This window comes from Aotus nancymaae, unplaced genomic scaffold (genome assembly GCF_030222135.1).
Source record: "Aotus nancymaae isolate 86718 unplaced genomic scaffold, 86718_ANA_hifiasm-v0.15.2.pri h1tg000057l, whole genome shotgun sequence".
NCBI classification, from domain to species: Eukaryota; Metazoa; Chordata; class Mammalia; order Primates; family Aotidae; genus Aotus; species Aotus nancymaae.
Genome location: NW_026988471.1, coordinates 35,709,495 through 35,726,559, shown reverse-complemented (window position 1 = coordinate 35,726,559; position 17,065 = coordinate 35,709,495). Strand labels below are relative to the sequence as shown.

The following is a 17,065-nucleotide window of genomic DNA, read 5'->3' as shown; positions in this document are numbered from 1 at the left end:
TTCTTTGTACGATTATACTGAGATGATGAGACTAGAAACGGGTTTTTTTCCCCAGGAGTTGCTTTTGTGACATTAAATACTATATTTAATGTTGAGAATACATTCAGACTTGCAATTTGAGGTTCCATGTACTTCTTACGGATTTTCCCTGCTCTTTTTGTCAGGCAATGAGAACAAGGACTTAGAGACAAAGATGTTGGCGATAGTCCCTCTGAATTATAGCTGGCATCTCATCAGGGTCCAGAAGAGGGAGGGATTAAGCCTTTAGGGTAAAAGAAGGTAGATTAGGCAATATATTTATATGTGGAACTATGAGAATCGGGTGTCCTGTTGGCATAACTCTTCAGAGACACCTTTCTGCCTTAGTATGGCTACCTAGGGAAAATTAAAACAGATTATTCAAATATGGTTTGTATTTATAAAAATACACATTCAAGAATGGGTTTTCAGTTCTCAGTCTGCCACACTGATCTTGCTTTTTTTGTCGAATAGATTTGCTAGATGTTAGATTGGGAGGTGCTGTAAGCATAGAAGTATTTCTTGATTTTACGAAAATATCCCAAATAGTTAAACAAATTATTCTAGCATCATTAAGTAATCCTTTGATTTCTCCTATCCAGGTTTTGTATGTACCAGGACAGTTAAGGCCAGATAGGTTTCATCTGTGATGGCACCTTTGTTCCATTGGTAGTGGCTTCTTGGAGAGCTGTGCTGAGAAGGGTTTCTGAGGCTGTATCTTGTCTTTGATGAAGAGTGCTGTGATTGATAAATGATACCAGTTGTCGGCATGGGAACAGGGCCATAAAAGTCACGTGTTTGTCATCTCTGCCGAGAACTCTAGACCAGCAAGAGGATTCCAACCTGAGTGGGGGGTGCGCAGGAAGAAAAGAAGACAGACAAGCGGGGTCAGGAGGGTTGAGAAGTCAGTGCTCCAACAACAACTTTATTTCTCAAAGGCTTTGATTATATACATTTTCCAGGCTCTGATTTACGTCAGTGCAAGAGGAAAAGCTGATCACTAAATCACATGCTCTATACAATAAAGATGGCAGATACACAATCAGTTGTCGTAAAGGGTAATAGACATTCCTGGTGCTCACAAACAATACTTAACGTCAAGACATTGTTTCTCGTGACTGCAGGTGTTTTGGTTCCAATCATCTGATTATCTTTTAACTAGATTTCCTTTTTCTGTTCCTGACTCCTTTTATCTCGACTTCCCTCTTTCAGGCATCCCTGTGTCTGGGCTCAAAACCATCCGTTTGTGAAACTCGCTTTGCAAGCATTCACACGTTGGGTTCCCAACAGTCATCTCTTGGGTTCTGCTTCTGAACTCTTTAGTCTGTCTGTCTAGTTTATCCCATTGGTCTGTCTGTAAAACTTTGATAATTTTAGGCCACTCCTAGTAGCCCAGGGATAACATTTGATCATGTCATGCTATTTCTGTTTTGCATGAAGTGAAGAAGCTGAAATCTAGAGAAACAGATATTGAAATTTTATTCAACGAAATGCAAACCAAAGCATCCTAATTTCTTTAGGCTCATGTTGGTAAAGGTGACCGAGAAGGAGATAATTTTTTTTTTTTTTTTTGAGACGGAGTTTCGCTCTTGTTACCCAGGCTGGAGTGCAATGGCACGATCTTGGCTCACCGCAACCTCCGCCTCCTGGGTTCAGGCAATTCTCCTGCCTCAGCCTCCTGAGTAGCTGGGATTACAGGCATGAGCCACCATGCCCAGCTAATTTTTTGTATTTTTAGTAGAGATGGGGTTTCACCATGTTGACCAGGATGGTCTCGATCTCTTGACCTTGTGATCCACCCGCCTCGGCCTCCCAAAGTGCTGGGATTACAGTCGTGAGCCACCACGCCCGGCCTGAAGGAGATAATTTATAAAGAGCTTAGGTGTGTAGATCTCAAAAATTGTCTCTGCATGTATGGAGCTTAAGTTTTAACCCTTCAACTGGATTTGTGATTCCAGAGTTATTTCTTTTTTTTTTTTTTTGAGACGGAGTTTCGCTCGTTACCCAGGCTGGAGTGCAATGGCGCGATCTCGGCTCACTGCAACCTCCGCCTCCTGGGTTCAGGCAATTCTCCTGCCTCAGCCTCCTGAGTAGCTGGGATTACAGGCACGCACCACCATGCCCAGCTAATTTTTTTTGTATTAGTAGAGACGGGGTTTCACCATGTTGACCAGGATGGTCTCGATCTCTTGACCTCGTGATCCACCCGCCTCAGCCTCCCAAAGTGCTAGGATTACAGGCTTGAGCCACCGCGCCCGGCCGATTCCAGAGTTATTTCTAAAGATATAAAAATGAACCGTAGCTGCCTTTACCAATTTGTTAGATTCAGTCTGAAAGATCAATGTTTTAGGGAAAAAAATTAAATGTATGGAGAGCTTCTAGAGAAAACTGATGCAAGGTTAGGACAGTAGAAATAATTATGGGAACCTAACAGAGTACCTTGTAAATTGTCTATGTTGTTTCAATACATGTCTTATATTTCCACATGTAGTTCTATTAGTTGACTTAAGCCATTATATTGTTGAACAAAGTTTAAATTACTGCTTTAAAATTTGTAATGTCTTTAAAAACAATGTGATTTTCACTGAGGTAGTACAATTATTTAACACAACAAAGGTACACATTTTGAAGAAAATAATTGAATTTTCTTATTCAGTGGTAAAGGGAAACTATCTCCTTTATTTAATTTAGCATGTTTTTTCATTAGATTGTTAGGAAAAAAGCATTGCCTGACAGCAGTGAAGATCGAGATACAAAAGAAGCTCTAAAGGAGTTTGACTTCTTGGTTACATCAGAGGAAGGAGACAATGAATCTAGAAGTGCAGGCGATGGAACAGACTGGGGTAAGGAAGCATACTGGATCCAACTAGAGATGTTAAATAAATAAAAAAATTAATGTTTTACCAGGAGGGCAACATCTTAAAGAACTATAATGTTGAAATATTGAACATTTTTTGAACTTATTACTACTGGCACCTTTTAACCAGGGTATATGTGTGTGTATGTTTAAGAAAGGTTGTTTAACTAATTACCTCATTTAAAAAGGAAAAAAAAAGCAATACAGTATGAATTACTTTATAGAATATTCTCTGTTTTCTCCCTAGACAGTAGAACTTTCAAATTCAAAGCATTTGAATTACTATATAGAACATTCTCTGTTTTCTGCCTAGATAGTAGAACTTTCAAATCTAGATTTTTGTGGAAATTGATTATGAGACTTTAATTAGAGGATTTTGGAGATCTCATTTCTGACATTTCGTATGCAAAAAGAAGTGTAAGTTAGAAAATTGTAGTCAGTCATTCATTCTAGTTTAAGATTTGACAGTTTGTACAAGACAGAATTTTTCTTCTCAAAATGTTCTAAAAAAATGAATATTTTAAACATCTAATACGAATTAAAACAAGTATTTTGGGGAAATTTCCACAGCATAGATCGTTCTAGTATGGAGACATTATCGCTATCAAGTTATTAAACACAACAAAGGTACACTTTTTGTTTTTGAGACAGAGTCTAGCTCTGTTACCCAGGCTGGAGTGCAGTGGCGTGATCTCGGCTCACTGCAACCTCCACCTCCCAGGTCCAAGCAGTTCTCCTACCTCAGCCTCCCAGTAGCTGGGCTTATGGGCACCCACGACCATGCCTGGCTAATTTTTGTAGTTTTAGTTGAGACGAGGTTTTGCCATGTTGGCCAGGCTAGTCTTGAGCTTCTGACCTCAGGTGACCTGCCTGCCTCAGCCTCTCAAAGTGCTAGGATTGCAGGTGTGAGCCACTGTGTCTGGCCCAAAGGTACACTTTCTGAAGAAGATAGTTGAATTGACTTAAGGTAGGATTGTGATAAATTATTCAAAACAAAAGTGATTAATTCCATCAGGTGTATATATATTTGTGTAAATGTGAGAGAGAGAGAGATTGAAAATGAGAGAAATTTTCTCTTGAGATTGAAGGATTTCAGTGAGTTAATTACTTTACACTCTGTGTACTGCATTTTCCTTGGAGCTTTTCTTTTATTTTTTTTTTTGAGACAGAGTCTCGCTCTGATGCCCAGACTGGAGCGTAGTGGCTTGAACACAGGTCACTACAGCCTCAACCTGCTGGGCTCAAGTGATCACAGGCATGCACCACCATGCCTGGCAACTTTTTCTGGGTTTTAATAGAGACAAGGTCTTGCCATGTCACCCAGGCTGGTCTCAAAATGGGTTTAAGTGATCCTCCTGCCTTGGTCTCCCAATGTACTGGGATTATAGATGTGAGCCACCACTCCCAACCTCTTTGGAGCTTTTCTTTGGGGTCAACTTAAGTATGTTGAACTTTAAACTCTGTATGTTTTATTCATTTAAAAAATTAAGTTGGCTGGGTGGCTCAGACCTGTGATCCCAGGACTTTGGGAGTCCAAGGTGGGAGGATTGCTTGAGCCAAGGAGTTCGAGACCAGCCTGGGCAACATGGCAAAATCCTATCTCTACAAAAAAATATAAAAATTAACCGGGTGTGGTGGCGTGTGCCTATAGTCCCAGCTACTTGGGAGGCCAAGGTGCGAGGATCACTTCAGCTTGGGGAGGTGGAAGTGAGCCTTGATCAAGCCATGTCAGCTTGGGTGACAGAGTGAGACCCTGTCTCAAAAAAAAAAAAAAAAAAGGATAGAGTTATTTTCAAACTCATAATTATAGTTCTGCTGATGGCCTAATATAACTTCCTATTTTCAAGGTTTTCTTCCAACCCTAAAGCAAAATTTTAAGGATATTTGGTGGCTCACATCTATATGCCATTAATTTGGCAAATTATATTTCAGTACAAATTAATGGCATATAGATGTGCTTGTATGTAAGACTTAGTTAAAACATACTAAAGTATTAATGAGAAAATATTTGGATTTTTTTGTTTTTTTGAGACGGAGTTTTGCTCTATTGTCCAGGCTGGAATATAGTGGTGTGATTTTGGCTCACTGCAACCTCCACCTCCCAGGTTCAAGCAATTCTCATGCCTCAGCCTCCTGAGTAGCTGGGACTACAAGGTGTGTGCCACCACTCCCAGCTGATTTTTGTATTTTAGTGGACACGGGGTTTCACTAAGTTGGTCAGGCTGGTCTTGAACTCCTGACTGACATCAGGTGATCTGCCTGCCTCAGCTTCCCACAGTGCTAGGATTACAAGCGTGAGCCACCACGCCCAGCCTTGTATTTACTTTTTTAAAGTTAATGTTATATGTTATGTTCTTCCCAGGAGAGGATAGGGATCTGTTAGTTTAGGTCCAACCTTTTCATGATATTTGAACTTGAATTCTCCATATGAATTTTAAAATCATTTCTTCATGTTCCATGATTAACTGAAGATTTGATTTTAGTTTCACATATATGTAAATAATTTGCAGCTCACTGATATCTTTTCAATAGTGTTCTCCTCAATAAAAAAGATATATATCCCAAATTATACAGATTTCCGTATTCATAAATAATTTTTTTTTGTTTTTTGTTCGTTTTTTTTCTTTTTCAACTTTTAGTTTTGGGAGTACATTTGCACGTTTGTTACTTGGGTATATTGGGTGATGTTGAGGTTTAGGGTATGAAGGATCCCATCACCCATGTACTGAGCATAGTACCCAACATTTGGTTTTTCAACCTTTACTGCCCTCCCTGCCTCCCGCCTCTAGTAGTCCCCAGTGTCTTTGTTGCCATCTTTATGTCCATGAGTACCTAATGTTTAGCTCCCACTAATATATGAAAACATACAGTATTTGCTTTTATGTTTCGGTGTTAATTTACTTAGGATAAATATTGATTTCAATACACCTTCAAGAACTAGAACACAGGCTATAAGACTGGAACTCAGGTATTACTTCTGTCCAAATGTTACTTAGTGTGTTTTGCTTAAAATGAAGAACTTTTTTACATTTTTAGTTATGCTCATTAGAAATACTAATTAAATCCCTTTTTTGGGGGTATATTTCTTCTCTGAAGGAAAAATAAAAGAATTCTAAAGCCAGAATGAAAAAAGTAAGATACCTTTTTCTTGTCTCATTCATGTTAAAAATTTTGTTGAAATTTTTCCTCCTTCACAACTGCTTGGTCATTATATATAGTTACTGATAAGAAGACTCTCTTAGGTAAGTTCAAGGAAAAGATTTCCTAATGTTTTTAACAAACAAAAATAGATTTTTTTGTAACCTTTTTTTCATCTGAAACATTGTACAATAAAACTAATTTGTGATTGCCCCAAGGAGATGTTCTTTCTCACGCTCTGTCGCCAGGCTGGAGTGCAGGGCACGATCTCGGCTCACTGCAACCTCCACCTCTCGGGTTTAAGCAAATCTTCTGCCTCAGCCTCCCCAGTAGCTGGTACTACAGGTGCCTGCCACCGCGCCTGGCTAATTTTTGTTTTTTTAGTAGAGACAGGGTTTCACCATGTTGGCCAGATGGTCTCAATCTCTTGACCATGTGAGCCACGGCACCTGGCCGAATCTTATTTTTTTTTTGAGACAGAGTCTTACTCTGTCACCCAGGCTGGAGTGTAGTGGTGCAATCTTGGCTCACTGCAACCTCCGCCTTCTGTGTTCAAGCAATTCTCCTGCCTTAGCCTCCCGAGTAGCTGGGATTACAGGCACCTGGCACAACACCTGGCTAATTTTTGTATTTTAGAAGAGACGGGAAGTCACTATGTTGGTCAGGCTGGTCTTGAACTCCTGACCTCAAATGATCCACCCTCCACAGCCTCCCAAAGCACTGGGATTACAGGCATGAGCCGCTGGACCTGGCCCATTAGTTGAATCTTTTAATGACTTTTCTTGTTGAGGTGTTAAGTTACTGTAGGTTGACCGTCTGTCCCTGATGTGAAAATTGAAATCTGAAATGCTCCAAATTCTGAAACTTTTTGAGCACTGATGATACTTAAAGAAAATATGGCTCTCTTCCTTTCGCCGCCATCGTGGTGTGTGCTTTACTCCGTTTCTCGCCATGTCTTCTCACAAGACTTTCAGGATTAAGCGATTCCTGGCCAAGAAACAAAAGCAAAATCGCCCCATTCCCCAGTGGATTTGGATGAAAACTGGTAATAAAATCAGGTACAACTCCAAAAGGAGACATTGGAGAAGAACCAAGCTGGGTCTATAAGAAATTACACATGCGATGGCACACATATTTATGCTGTGTGAAGGTCACAATCGTGTTATCAGATCAAGCTGAAAAATGTCACCGCTATCTGGAGAAGTTTGAACAGTTTCCTTTCTGGATCTGTTATGAAGGCATTAGTTAGTACAACCCACAGTACTTCCATTATTCATGTTAAAAAAAAAAAAGGCGGCTTTGGTTGCCTGGGTTCAGTAATAAATATGTGAGACCTTTACCTTTCACTTAAAAAAAAAAAAAAAAGAAAAAAAAAAAAGAAAATATGGCTGGGCGTGGTGGCTCATGCCTGTAATCCAAGCCACTTTGGAGGCCAAGGCGGGCGGATTACCTGAGGTCGGGAGTTCAAGACCAGCCTGACCAACATGGTGAAACCCTGTCTTAAAAATAAATAAATAAATATGTATTGGAGCATTTTGTATTTTAGATTTTTGGATTGAAGGGTGCTGAACCAATATAATACAAATATTCCAAAATCCAAAATGGTTTGAAATCCGAAATACTTCTAGTCCTAGGCATTTTGGGTAAGGGATAGTTGCCTGTAGTGTATTATTTTGCTTTTATATTGGAGCTTCCTTTGAGAGGAAGAAACTGATTATACTTCTAAGTCCAGCTGACTTCTTGCCTTTTGGACTCAGTTGCAAATTACTTTCTAGGACGGTTGGTAGGTTCATTTGCCCCAGAATCATTAAAAGATAGTTTTCTGGGCCAGGTGCGGTGGCTCACACCTGTAATCCCAGCACTCTGGGAGGCCAAGGTGGGCAGATCTCTTGAGGTCAGGAGTTTGAGAGCAGTCTGGTCAACGTGGCAAACGCCTGTCTTCGAAAATCAGCCAGGCATGGTGGCAGGTGCCTGTAATCCCAGCTACTCTGGAGGCTGAGACGGGAGAATCGCTTGAACCCAGGAGGCAGAGGTTGCAGTGAGCCAAGATTATGCCACTGCAATCCAGCCTGAGTGATAGAGCAAGACTCTGTCTCAAAAAAAAAAGGCATTTTTCTGGTGCAGTGATAATATTGACAATAGTATAACCATAGCACACAATAAATTTTTCATCTGCCTTTACTTTTCCTTAAATCATGTAAATTTGCCTTTAACCCTGTAAGATCTTACCTTCAGGAACTCTGTCATAGTACCAGTGCCACTTCTTTTCCTTTTTTTGTGGTAAATACTTGAAGAATTATCTAAGATAAGTAGTCATTGAAGAATACAATGACTATCTAGTGACTGGCTTTTCTTTCAAGAAAACAAGTCCAGAAACCAAGGGGAAGTTAAAGTGAAACAGGCCTCTATTCTGTCTTACTTCCTACTGAGCTTGTGTATCAAGTTACTCATGTTAGACAACAAGTCCACCAACATAGCTACATCTGCTGTGCTGCACTGGGGTCTTTCTCTGAGGAATCACACATTTGCATAGATACAGTTGGTCCTTTTCATTGTGAATCGTATTACAAGGGCACCGGAGATTGGTTTTTCTCCAAGGACAGCTGCACTGTTCCTTGTGTAACTTCCTTTACTTTAATGTATGAGTCATAGCTCCATGTATTATATGATACATGTGTGTACATTTTACCTAGTCTACTATATGAATCACATGAGTGACTATTCTCACAACTGAGTGTTTTCATTCTTTAGTAGTGTACGGGATAGTTCTGTTAATGAGTATGAGTAAATGGAATATTTCCATTTATTGGAGGTTTCTTTACCAGTAGTTTGACCTATATGTTTTAGGATTTTATAATTCAGATTCACAGGGTTCTCTTTTAACATATTAACAAAACTAGATTGCAAATCTTCTCTAATTGAGTGAACATTTAAGCCATTTTAAGGGTTCTCTCCATCTCTCTTATCTACTACCCGCGCCCCCCCCCCGCCCCCCGCCAAAAAAAGGGTAATATGCTTAAGTTCAGAATCTGGTTAGATTCTAGGAAGCAAAAAGATTTTACCATACATCTTCCATGATTCCTATTGTTTTTATGAGTCTAATAAGATTATAAAGCTACATTTTAACTTCAAAAACCTGAAGACGTTCTGGGTACCCAAAAGCCATCCAGTTTAATTTATTATTTAAGACCCAATTGATGAAAATTAACATCCTTAATTGTTATGTCTTTCCAGGAAAATAAAGAATGTTTCTACTATTGATAGGTTATAGTTAAGTATCTAAAAATGTTGTTTAAAATTATTCCTTTTTTTTTTTTTTTTTTTTGAGATGGAGTCTTGGTCTGTTGCCCAGGCTGGAGTGCAGTGATGTGATCTTGGCTCACCGCAGCCTCCGCCTCCCGGGTTCAAGTGATTATCCTGCTTCAGCCTCCAGAGTAGCTGGGATTACAGGCATGTGCCACCATGCCTGGCTGATTTTTTTTTTTTTTTTTTTTTAGTAGAGACAGGGTTTCTCCATGTTGGTCAGGCTGGTCTCCAACTCCTGACCTCAGGTGATCCACCTGCCTCGGCCTCCCAAAGTGCTGGGATTACAGGCATGAGCCACTGTGCCCAGCCTAAAATTATTCTTAATAGCATTATATTCAGAGGCCCAGTAAACAGTTTTCTAAACTGGATTGAAACTTAAATTGTTAAAAACAGATTTCTGTTTAATATGATTCATTTTGATTTATTCCCATCATTCATTCAACAAATATTGATCAAGTGCTATTTGCTGGATTTTCTAGGTGAAGATCCTTATTCTTCTGGTGCTTACATTCTGCTAAGAAAATATAGTATATCAGAAGGTGATAAATGCTATGGAAAGTAGAAAAAGTATAGAGTAAGGGAGATGGAGAGAGCTGGGGTCAGTGTGGGGTAGAGAGGACAGGTCACAATTTAAAATAGAGTGGTTAGCTGAGTGTGTGGCTCATTGCCTGTAATTCCAGCACTTTGGGAGGCTGAGATGGGAGAATTGCTTGAGCCCAGGAGTTTGAGACCAGCCTGGGCAACATAGCGAGACTTCATCTTTATAAAAAAGTTTTTAAACAATTAGCTGGGCATGGTGGTACATACCTGTAGTTCCAGCTACTTGGGGGGCTGAGATAGGAGGATTGCTTGAGCCCAGGAGATCAAAGCTGCAGTGAGTTGAGACTGTGGCAGTGCACTCCAGCTGCTTTGATAGAATGAGATTCTGCCTCAAAAATAAAATAAAAAAATAAAATTTTAAAGTAAAAACCCATAAAATATAGTGGCCATAGTAGGCCCCATTGAGAAGGTTACAACCGAGTAAAAGACGTAATGAAGGAATTGGCCATATAGTAACTGGGGAAGAAGTGTTCAGGAAGAAGAAATCCAGAGCAAATGCCCTAAAATAGCATCCCTGGCATGCCTGAGAAATTTAAGTGAGCCACGGTGGCTGGAGCAGAGTGATTCTAGGGAGAATGTAGTAAGAAATGACCAGATCATGTTGGGCCATGTAGACCAGTGGTGAGACGGGGAGCCATGGGAGGAATTTGAACAAGAAAGGTGACAATAATTTTATTTTAAACCATCACCCTGGCTGCTGCGTTGAGAATAGACTACGTAGGGAAACAAGTCTTGATAATAGGCTTAGGGGAGGGGGAACAATTATTGTAGTAATCCTAGCAAGAGATCATAGTGGTCAGAGAAGTAGTATATGTGCTGAGAAGCCAGATTCTGAATATTTGTGAAGGTAGAGAAAATAGTTTTTCCTGATATACTTAATGTGGGGTGAGAAAGAATGGGTTTTGCTCTGAACAAATACACGTATGGAGTTGTCATCAAATAAGGTAGGGAACCCTTTAGATAGAACAGACTGGATCAGGAGAGAGGTTGGATGTTTGGTTTTGTATGTTTGGTTTGAGGTATCTGTTAGACTTTCTAATGGAAATGTAGAGTGAGCAGTTGGATATATCAGTCTTGGTTTCAAGCTAGCATTCTGAGTTAACATTTACATAGCATTATATAGTATTTAGATTGTTTTATAGTAAAGATAAATGCATAACATTTTTTTAATTTTCTTCTCTTGAAATAGTGACAATTGATTATTGCATTTCTTTACCACTAGCAGCTCCGTTTCCTGTTTTAAGAATTTATAAACTAACACATCATTTAAATTGTAAATTTTAAATGAAGATTGATTAATAAGTTTTAACAAATGCTGTGTATTAAACCTGTAAAATAAAAATTAGCATTTATTGATGAACATATGCTAAAAATACATAATTCTTTAAAAGATCATTGGCATTTGTTTTGTACAATTTCTAAATAATAATTTTATCTCATTGCATAAATTAATACAATTTTTTTTGTGTGTTAGTCCTAGTGGAATTCTGAAAATGAGAGGTTTTTTTGTTTGTTTGTTTGTTTGTTTGTTTGTTTTGAGACAGAGTTTCACTCTTGTTGCCCAGGCTGGAGTGCAGTGGTGCAATCTTGGCTCACAGCAACCTCCACCTTCCAGGTTCAGGCAATTCTCCTGCCTCAGTTTCCCAAGTAGCTGGGATTACAGGCATGAGCTACCTACCGTGCCTGGCTAATTTTGTATTTTTTTTTTTTTTAGTAGAAACGAGTTTTTACCATGTTGGTCAGGCTGGTCTCGAACTCCTGACCTCATGTGACCCACCTACCTCAGCCTCCATAATGCTGAGATTACAAGCGTGAGCCACTGCACCCGGCCAAGAAGTTCTTGATTGTAAAGTGTTTGGGCTTAATTTACTAAAAATCGCTAAAATCTTCCAGGTTTGTGTGTCTATGTGTATGTCTTTTTTAAGAGAAACTTTTTATTCTAGGAAATTGCACTGATCATTTCTTCTTAGTCATTATATTTTTTTGTGTGACTTATATATCTAATGAATAAACAATGACTTTTTTTAAGTTAGTGATACTGTAAAGAAAATGGTTATGTCATTCAGACATATTGACTCACAGTATTCAATATTTTATTGAAAAAGGCTGTTTCATTTGTTTTACTCTGTTTAGAAAAGGAAGACCAGTGTCTCATGCCTGAAGCCTGGAATGTGGACCAGGGAGTAATTACCAAACTCAAGGAACAATACAAAAAGGAGAGAAAGGGGAAAAAGGGGGTGAAGAGTAAGTGGAAAACATTGTATCTGTAAATCACAAATCTTGCCTCTTTACATCCCCAGTTATTTTTTTTTCAATGTTTTCCTAAAACTACTTACTCTTTTTCATTTCTGCTCCTGATCTCTTTCCTTTTCACCTGCTCTCAGGGGTTGAAATTAAATGATAAGCTATTTGATGATGAACTTAAAACAACTCACATGTACTTATAGAATACTGTATCCCAATAATAAATCCAGAGCCTCATGAGAGTGTTGGGCTACGTATTCAAACACAGTGATAATTTGGTTTTTTAAAAGTACCTGCGCTTAATTATAGCAGTCATTTTTTTTTTTTTTAATGACAATTTATAATTCATTTAGTGTGACCCTCTGGCAATCCACCAAAATTATTGCTTACAATTTTAGACATTGGTGACAGAAAGAAAGTTAATTTCTACCCCTGAATATTCTGTGTGTTCATAACATGCATTTCATTTGCTCATACCACTATATGCTATACAGGGCACAGAGTCAAACATATAACTTTAAAAAATATTTATTTTCTTTTTGAACATTTTGGGCCAATTTCATTTATAACATTGTTACCAATTACTTTTTTTCCTTTTCAATAAAATACGTGCCACATCAAAAACAAAAGCCAAAAGGAAATTTCTAGCCCTGTGAATCATATATGTTTAATTATTTCATTATGCAAATTGTTTAGCAGTGAATCTAGTTAAGAATGTAAAATGGAAATACAAAAGCTTGCAAACCATTCCAGAAAACAATCTTGTTTTTTTTTTTTTTTTTGAGACGGAGTTTCGCTCTTGTTACCCAGGCTGGAGTGCAATGGCGCGATCTTAGCTCACCGCAACCTCCGCCTCCTGGGTTCAGGCAATTCTCCTGCCTCAGCCTCCTGAGTAGCTGGGATTACAGGCACGCGCCACTATGCCCAGCTAAGTTTTTGTATTTTTAGTAGAGACGAGGTTTCACCATGTTGACCAGGATGGTCTCGATCTCTTGACCTCGTGATCCACCCGCCTCGGCCTCCCAAAGTGCTGGGATTACAGGCGTGAGCCACCGGGCCCGGCCCGGAAAACAATCTTAAACAATCACTACCTCCTTGTGTTTCTACCCTCATTGACAATATGAACCTGGGCCTCACTTTTATGACAATAGGAATTTAATTCTTTGAGATATTAAGGTAGTATAAAGTGAGATTAAAATCTAACTTAGCGAGAAATGTATTTTAAAGTTGCAAAAGACTGGCAAGATATATATATATATTTTCTCTGTAGTGATGCTAAAGCTTATTAAAGATGAGTCATTCCTGTTAGGACATTCTTTTAAACTTAAAACATTACTTAAAAGCATTTAAGGCTTAATTTAAAATATCTTAGAATTTGCCAGTGTTTAGCTTGATTTGATAAAAAGTCAGTGTCTGTTATTGATGTTACATAATATCAGCCATTACATCCTGAGAGATGATGATGTTTAATGCTATCTCAATATAGATAAATCAATGAGAAAGATTAATATTAAAACATAAGCACATTTTGTACCTTTTAGCCAAATATACTTACTGATAGACAATTTAATCTTAAAAAGCATAGGGAGATGATTTCTCATGCCTTTTGAGAGTCATGACAAAAAACCAGTTAAACTGAAATTTTGAGAAAAATTTGGATATCATGTGAGAAATAATTTCCAGATTAACTTAATGTTGATATATTTCTTTAGGCCATTATGCTTCAAAAATGAATGTCTTGAAATATAAAAGATCTTTCAGTTGGAAAGGTAGCCAGGACTTATGCACAATCCATCTACTTTTCCATTGATTATTCAGTTCTTGTCAAATATCAGGGCATTGCTGTAGTTGGAATTTAGCACTTAACTGAAACTGCACCATTTGACTGGAACAATATTCCTACTAATAGAAGCAATTGGATTTCTTAAATTGGGGGATTTGTGTTCAGACACCTAGCACGTGATTTTTTTAGTATGGTGAAGAAAAATGACACTGTAAGGGAGAAATTTTAACATCTTTCACTGAAGAGAGGGACTACACATTTCAGCACATTTTGTTTAATGTCTTCTGTTCATGTTATCTTGATAAAATAGCAGTCTTGGAACAAGTAAAAACTTAGGATAAAAATAGAACTGAAGCCATGCTTTGAATTGGTATATAAAGCATTGACTTATAAACCACTATAAAGTTTTTTTTAATTGAACTAGTGCTCATTTGAAAAGTTTGAGTCTTTTCAGTGTGGTCTAGTAGAGATATTTCCAGTCAAATCATGTACTCCAATCATACTATCTTGAAATACATTTCTAGACATTAGTTAAAATTGCTTAAAAATAGTTGTATTCTTTGCTGGTATAGGAAAAAACCATAACAGACTATGGGTAAGATTTTCCCATTCTTAATTAAACTTATAACAGGAAAAACTACCGAAGATCTGTTTCAGCCTCTATCCTATATAAAACAGTCAAAACAGGGATGTGGGAGAATGAAGAATCAAAGTTCAGGTAAGTAATCGGTAGGGCATGAGACTTCACCTCGGGTACCATAGCTTGAGGATGTAAGGCAATTAATGCAAGTTAATTTAAACAAACAAACAAACAGGGATGTTATTGTTTAATTCAGTGTACAGTAGGCTGACAGTCTGTATCTGGCTACATTTAGAGCAATATACAGTAGTTTGAGTAAAGAATGTTATTTTTAATGGTCTAACTGGACACACAAATTTTTTTAAATGTAAATAGTGATGTTATCCTATTTGCTTTCTTTAAAAATATGTAAAGTATAATTCTTTTCAAGAAATAAACTTTTATGATAATTTGAAAACTTGAAAATAATTCTTATTAATCTAGTAGAATATTTTAAAGGTAAATATTTACAATGGAAAATAAGGCTTATGATGCCATTTTGATACAGTTAGATAATTCTTTTTTCTCTTTTTTGTCTTCTCCCACCCCCCTTTTTTTGGCTAGGGCCCAATAGGTCAAAACTCCAAGATATGCTTGCTAATTTGAGAGATGTTGATGAACTTCCTTCATTGCAGCCATCTGTGGGTTCACCTTCCAGACCTAGCAGCTCCAGGCTTCCTGAACATGAAATTAATAGGGCAGATGAAGGTAAGTATTTAAGATACTCTGGAGCACAAAAAGCATTTGGATGTATATCTTTAAATTCATTCATTAGAAAGAACTTTCCTATCAGAGAGAATTTTAATCTGCAGATGTTTGGTCTGCATAGTTTTCCCCAGCTGCAAGCTTTCTTTCATTCAAGGGAGTTTGAGTCCAACTTCAATCTTCAAGACTTGAGAAGGTACATATACTTAAAAACCAACTCTAAATTCTGGTTTAAAATATCGACTAGCTCCACTGATGCCCATGGTTCTATATACCATTCCAACATTGGGAAAATTAACAGTCTATAAATCGGTAGTAAATGTTTACCTTGAAACTCATATAAATATTTTATTTAAGTAATTTATTAATGGTAATTGAAAAAGGGGATAAAGTCACCTAAAAGCCTAGTCACATAATCTACTATTTTAACTTGTTCCCTTTCAGTCCTGGTTCACATGCTGCATAGACTTTTTTTTTGAGATGGAGTCTCACTTTATTGCCCAGGCTGGAGTGCAGTGGGGCAATCTCGCCTCACTACAACCTCTGCCTCCCGGGTTCAAGCGATTCTCTTGCCTCAACCTGAGTAGCTGAGATTACAGGCACCTGCCACCATGCCTAGCTAGTTTTTTTGTATATTTAGTAGAGATGAGGTTTTGCTCTGTTAGCCAGGGTGGTCTTGAACTCCTGACTTCAAGTGATCTACCCACCTCAGCCTCCCAAAGTGCTGGGATTATAGGCATGAGCCAACGTGCCTGGCCATAAATACAGTTCTTTCTTTTAGACACAAGGTCTGATTTATCTATTTATAAATGTATAAAATGCTTATATGTGGAAATTGATTTTAAAATACATATTTAAGCTGAGCATGGTGGTTCCTTGGAAGGCTGAGGTAGGAGGATCACTTGAGCTCAGGAGGTTTTTTTTGTTTTTTGTTTTTGAGACAGGCTCTTACTCACGTTAGAGTGCAGTGGCCCAATTACAGCTCACCACAACTTCGACCTCTCAGGCTCAGGTGATCCTTCCAGTTCAGCCTCCCAAGGAGCTGGGACTATAGGCATGTGCCACCACACTTGGCTAATTTTTTGTATGTTTTTTGTAGAGACATGGTTTTGTCATATTGCTCAGGCTGGTCTCAAACTCCTGGGCTCAAGTGATTGAACTGCCTCAGCTGGGAATACAGGCATGAGCCACTGCACCCAGCCCCAGTTCAGGAGTTTGAGACTGTAGTGCCTGACAATTGAGTCAGTGAATAGGTACTGCCCTTCAGCCTAGGTGATATAGTGAGACCCTGTCTCTTAAACAATCAAATATTTACATTAGCTGAAAATTCAGAATGACATAAAGGTAATGTTGATTAATGTATATTTTAAAATATTTATTTAAAAAATTAATCCTGAATTTAAATACTATATTTGCACTGTCTCTTCAAGTATCAGTTAAGACAATTAAACGTACAATCTATTTCTTAAATGTCTTTTCTATTTCTGAAAAACCTACCCTGAGAGGGAAGGCTTAGGACCACTGTTGCAGATAGCAAATTAAACAAACATTCAATGCTTGAGTTTTAAAATTCTTCACTATGTTTTTTATTAAGGACATCTTCTATGGTTTTATAATACTTTTGTGCATCTGTCATTTAATAATATATGGTATTTTGGGTAAAACCTATTTTTATTTTTGCTACTGTATTGTATGGTGGTTTGATAAGGTGTTAGTTTATGCTCTATTTTGTTCTAAAGAGAATTTTAAGTTTGCCACTATTGTTTTTTAAAGCAAGTAATTATTCTTTTTACAT

General features: G+C 37.9%; 2 protein-coding genes across 3 annotated transcripts in view; both read left to right on the top strand.

The window, feature by feature from the left end:
* The window catches only part of STRN (striatin), a 133,048-nt gene that overhangs the window by 78,440 nt on the left and 37,543 nt on the right, over positions 1–17,065 (top strand). The window contains exons 7-10 of one of the 2 annotated variants that reach the window (XM_012475493.2): positions 2,726–2,861; positions 12,053–12,163; positions 14,578–14,664; positions 15,130–15,273. In XM_012475493.2, coding sequence (XP_012330916.1) covers positions 2,726–2,861; positions 12,053–12,163; positions 14,578–14,664; positions 15,130–15,273 — 478 coding nt within the window. The remainder of the gene's footprint in view (positions 1–2,725; positions 2,862–12,052; positions 12,164–14,577; positions 14,665–15,129; positions 15,274–17,065) is intronic. The other variant, XM_012475494.2, reaches the window with a different exon arrangement.
* On the top strand, positions 6,891–7,359 carry LOC135269720 (large ribosomal subunit protein eL39-like). The gene has a single exon (XM_064364273.1). The coding sequence runs from the start codon at positions 6,965–6,967 to the stop codon at positions 7,118–7,120; it is 156 nt and encodes a 51-aa protein (XP_064220343.1). The 5' UTR covers positions 6,891–6,964; the 3' UTR covers positions 7,121–7,359.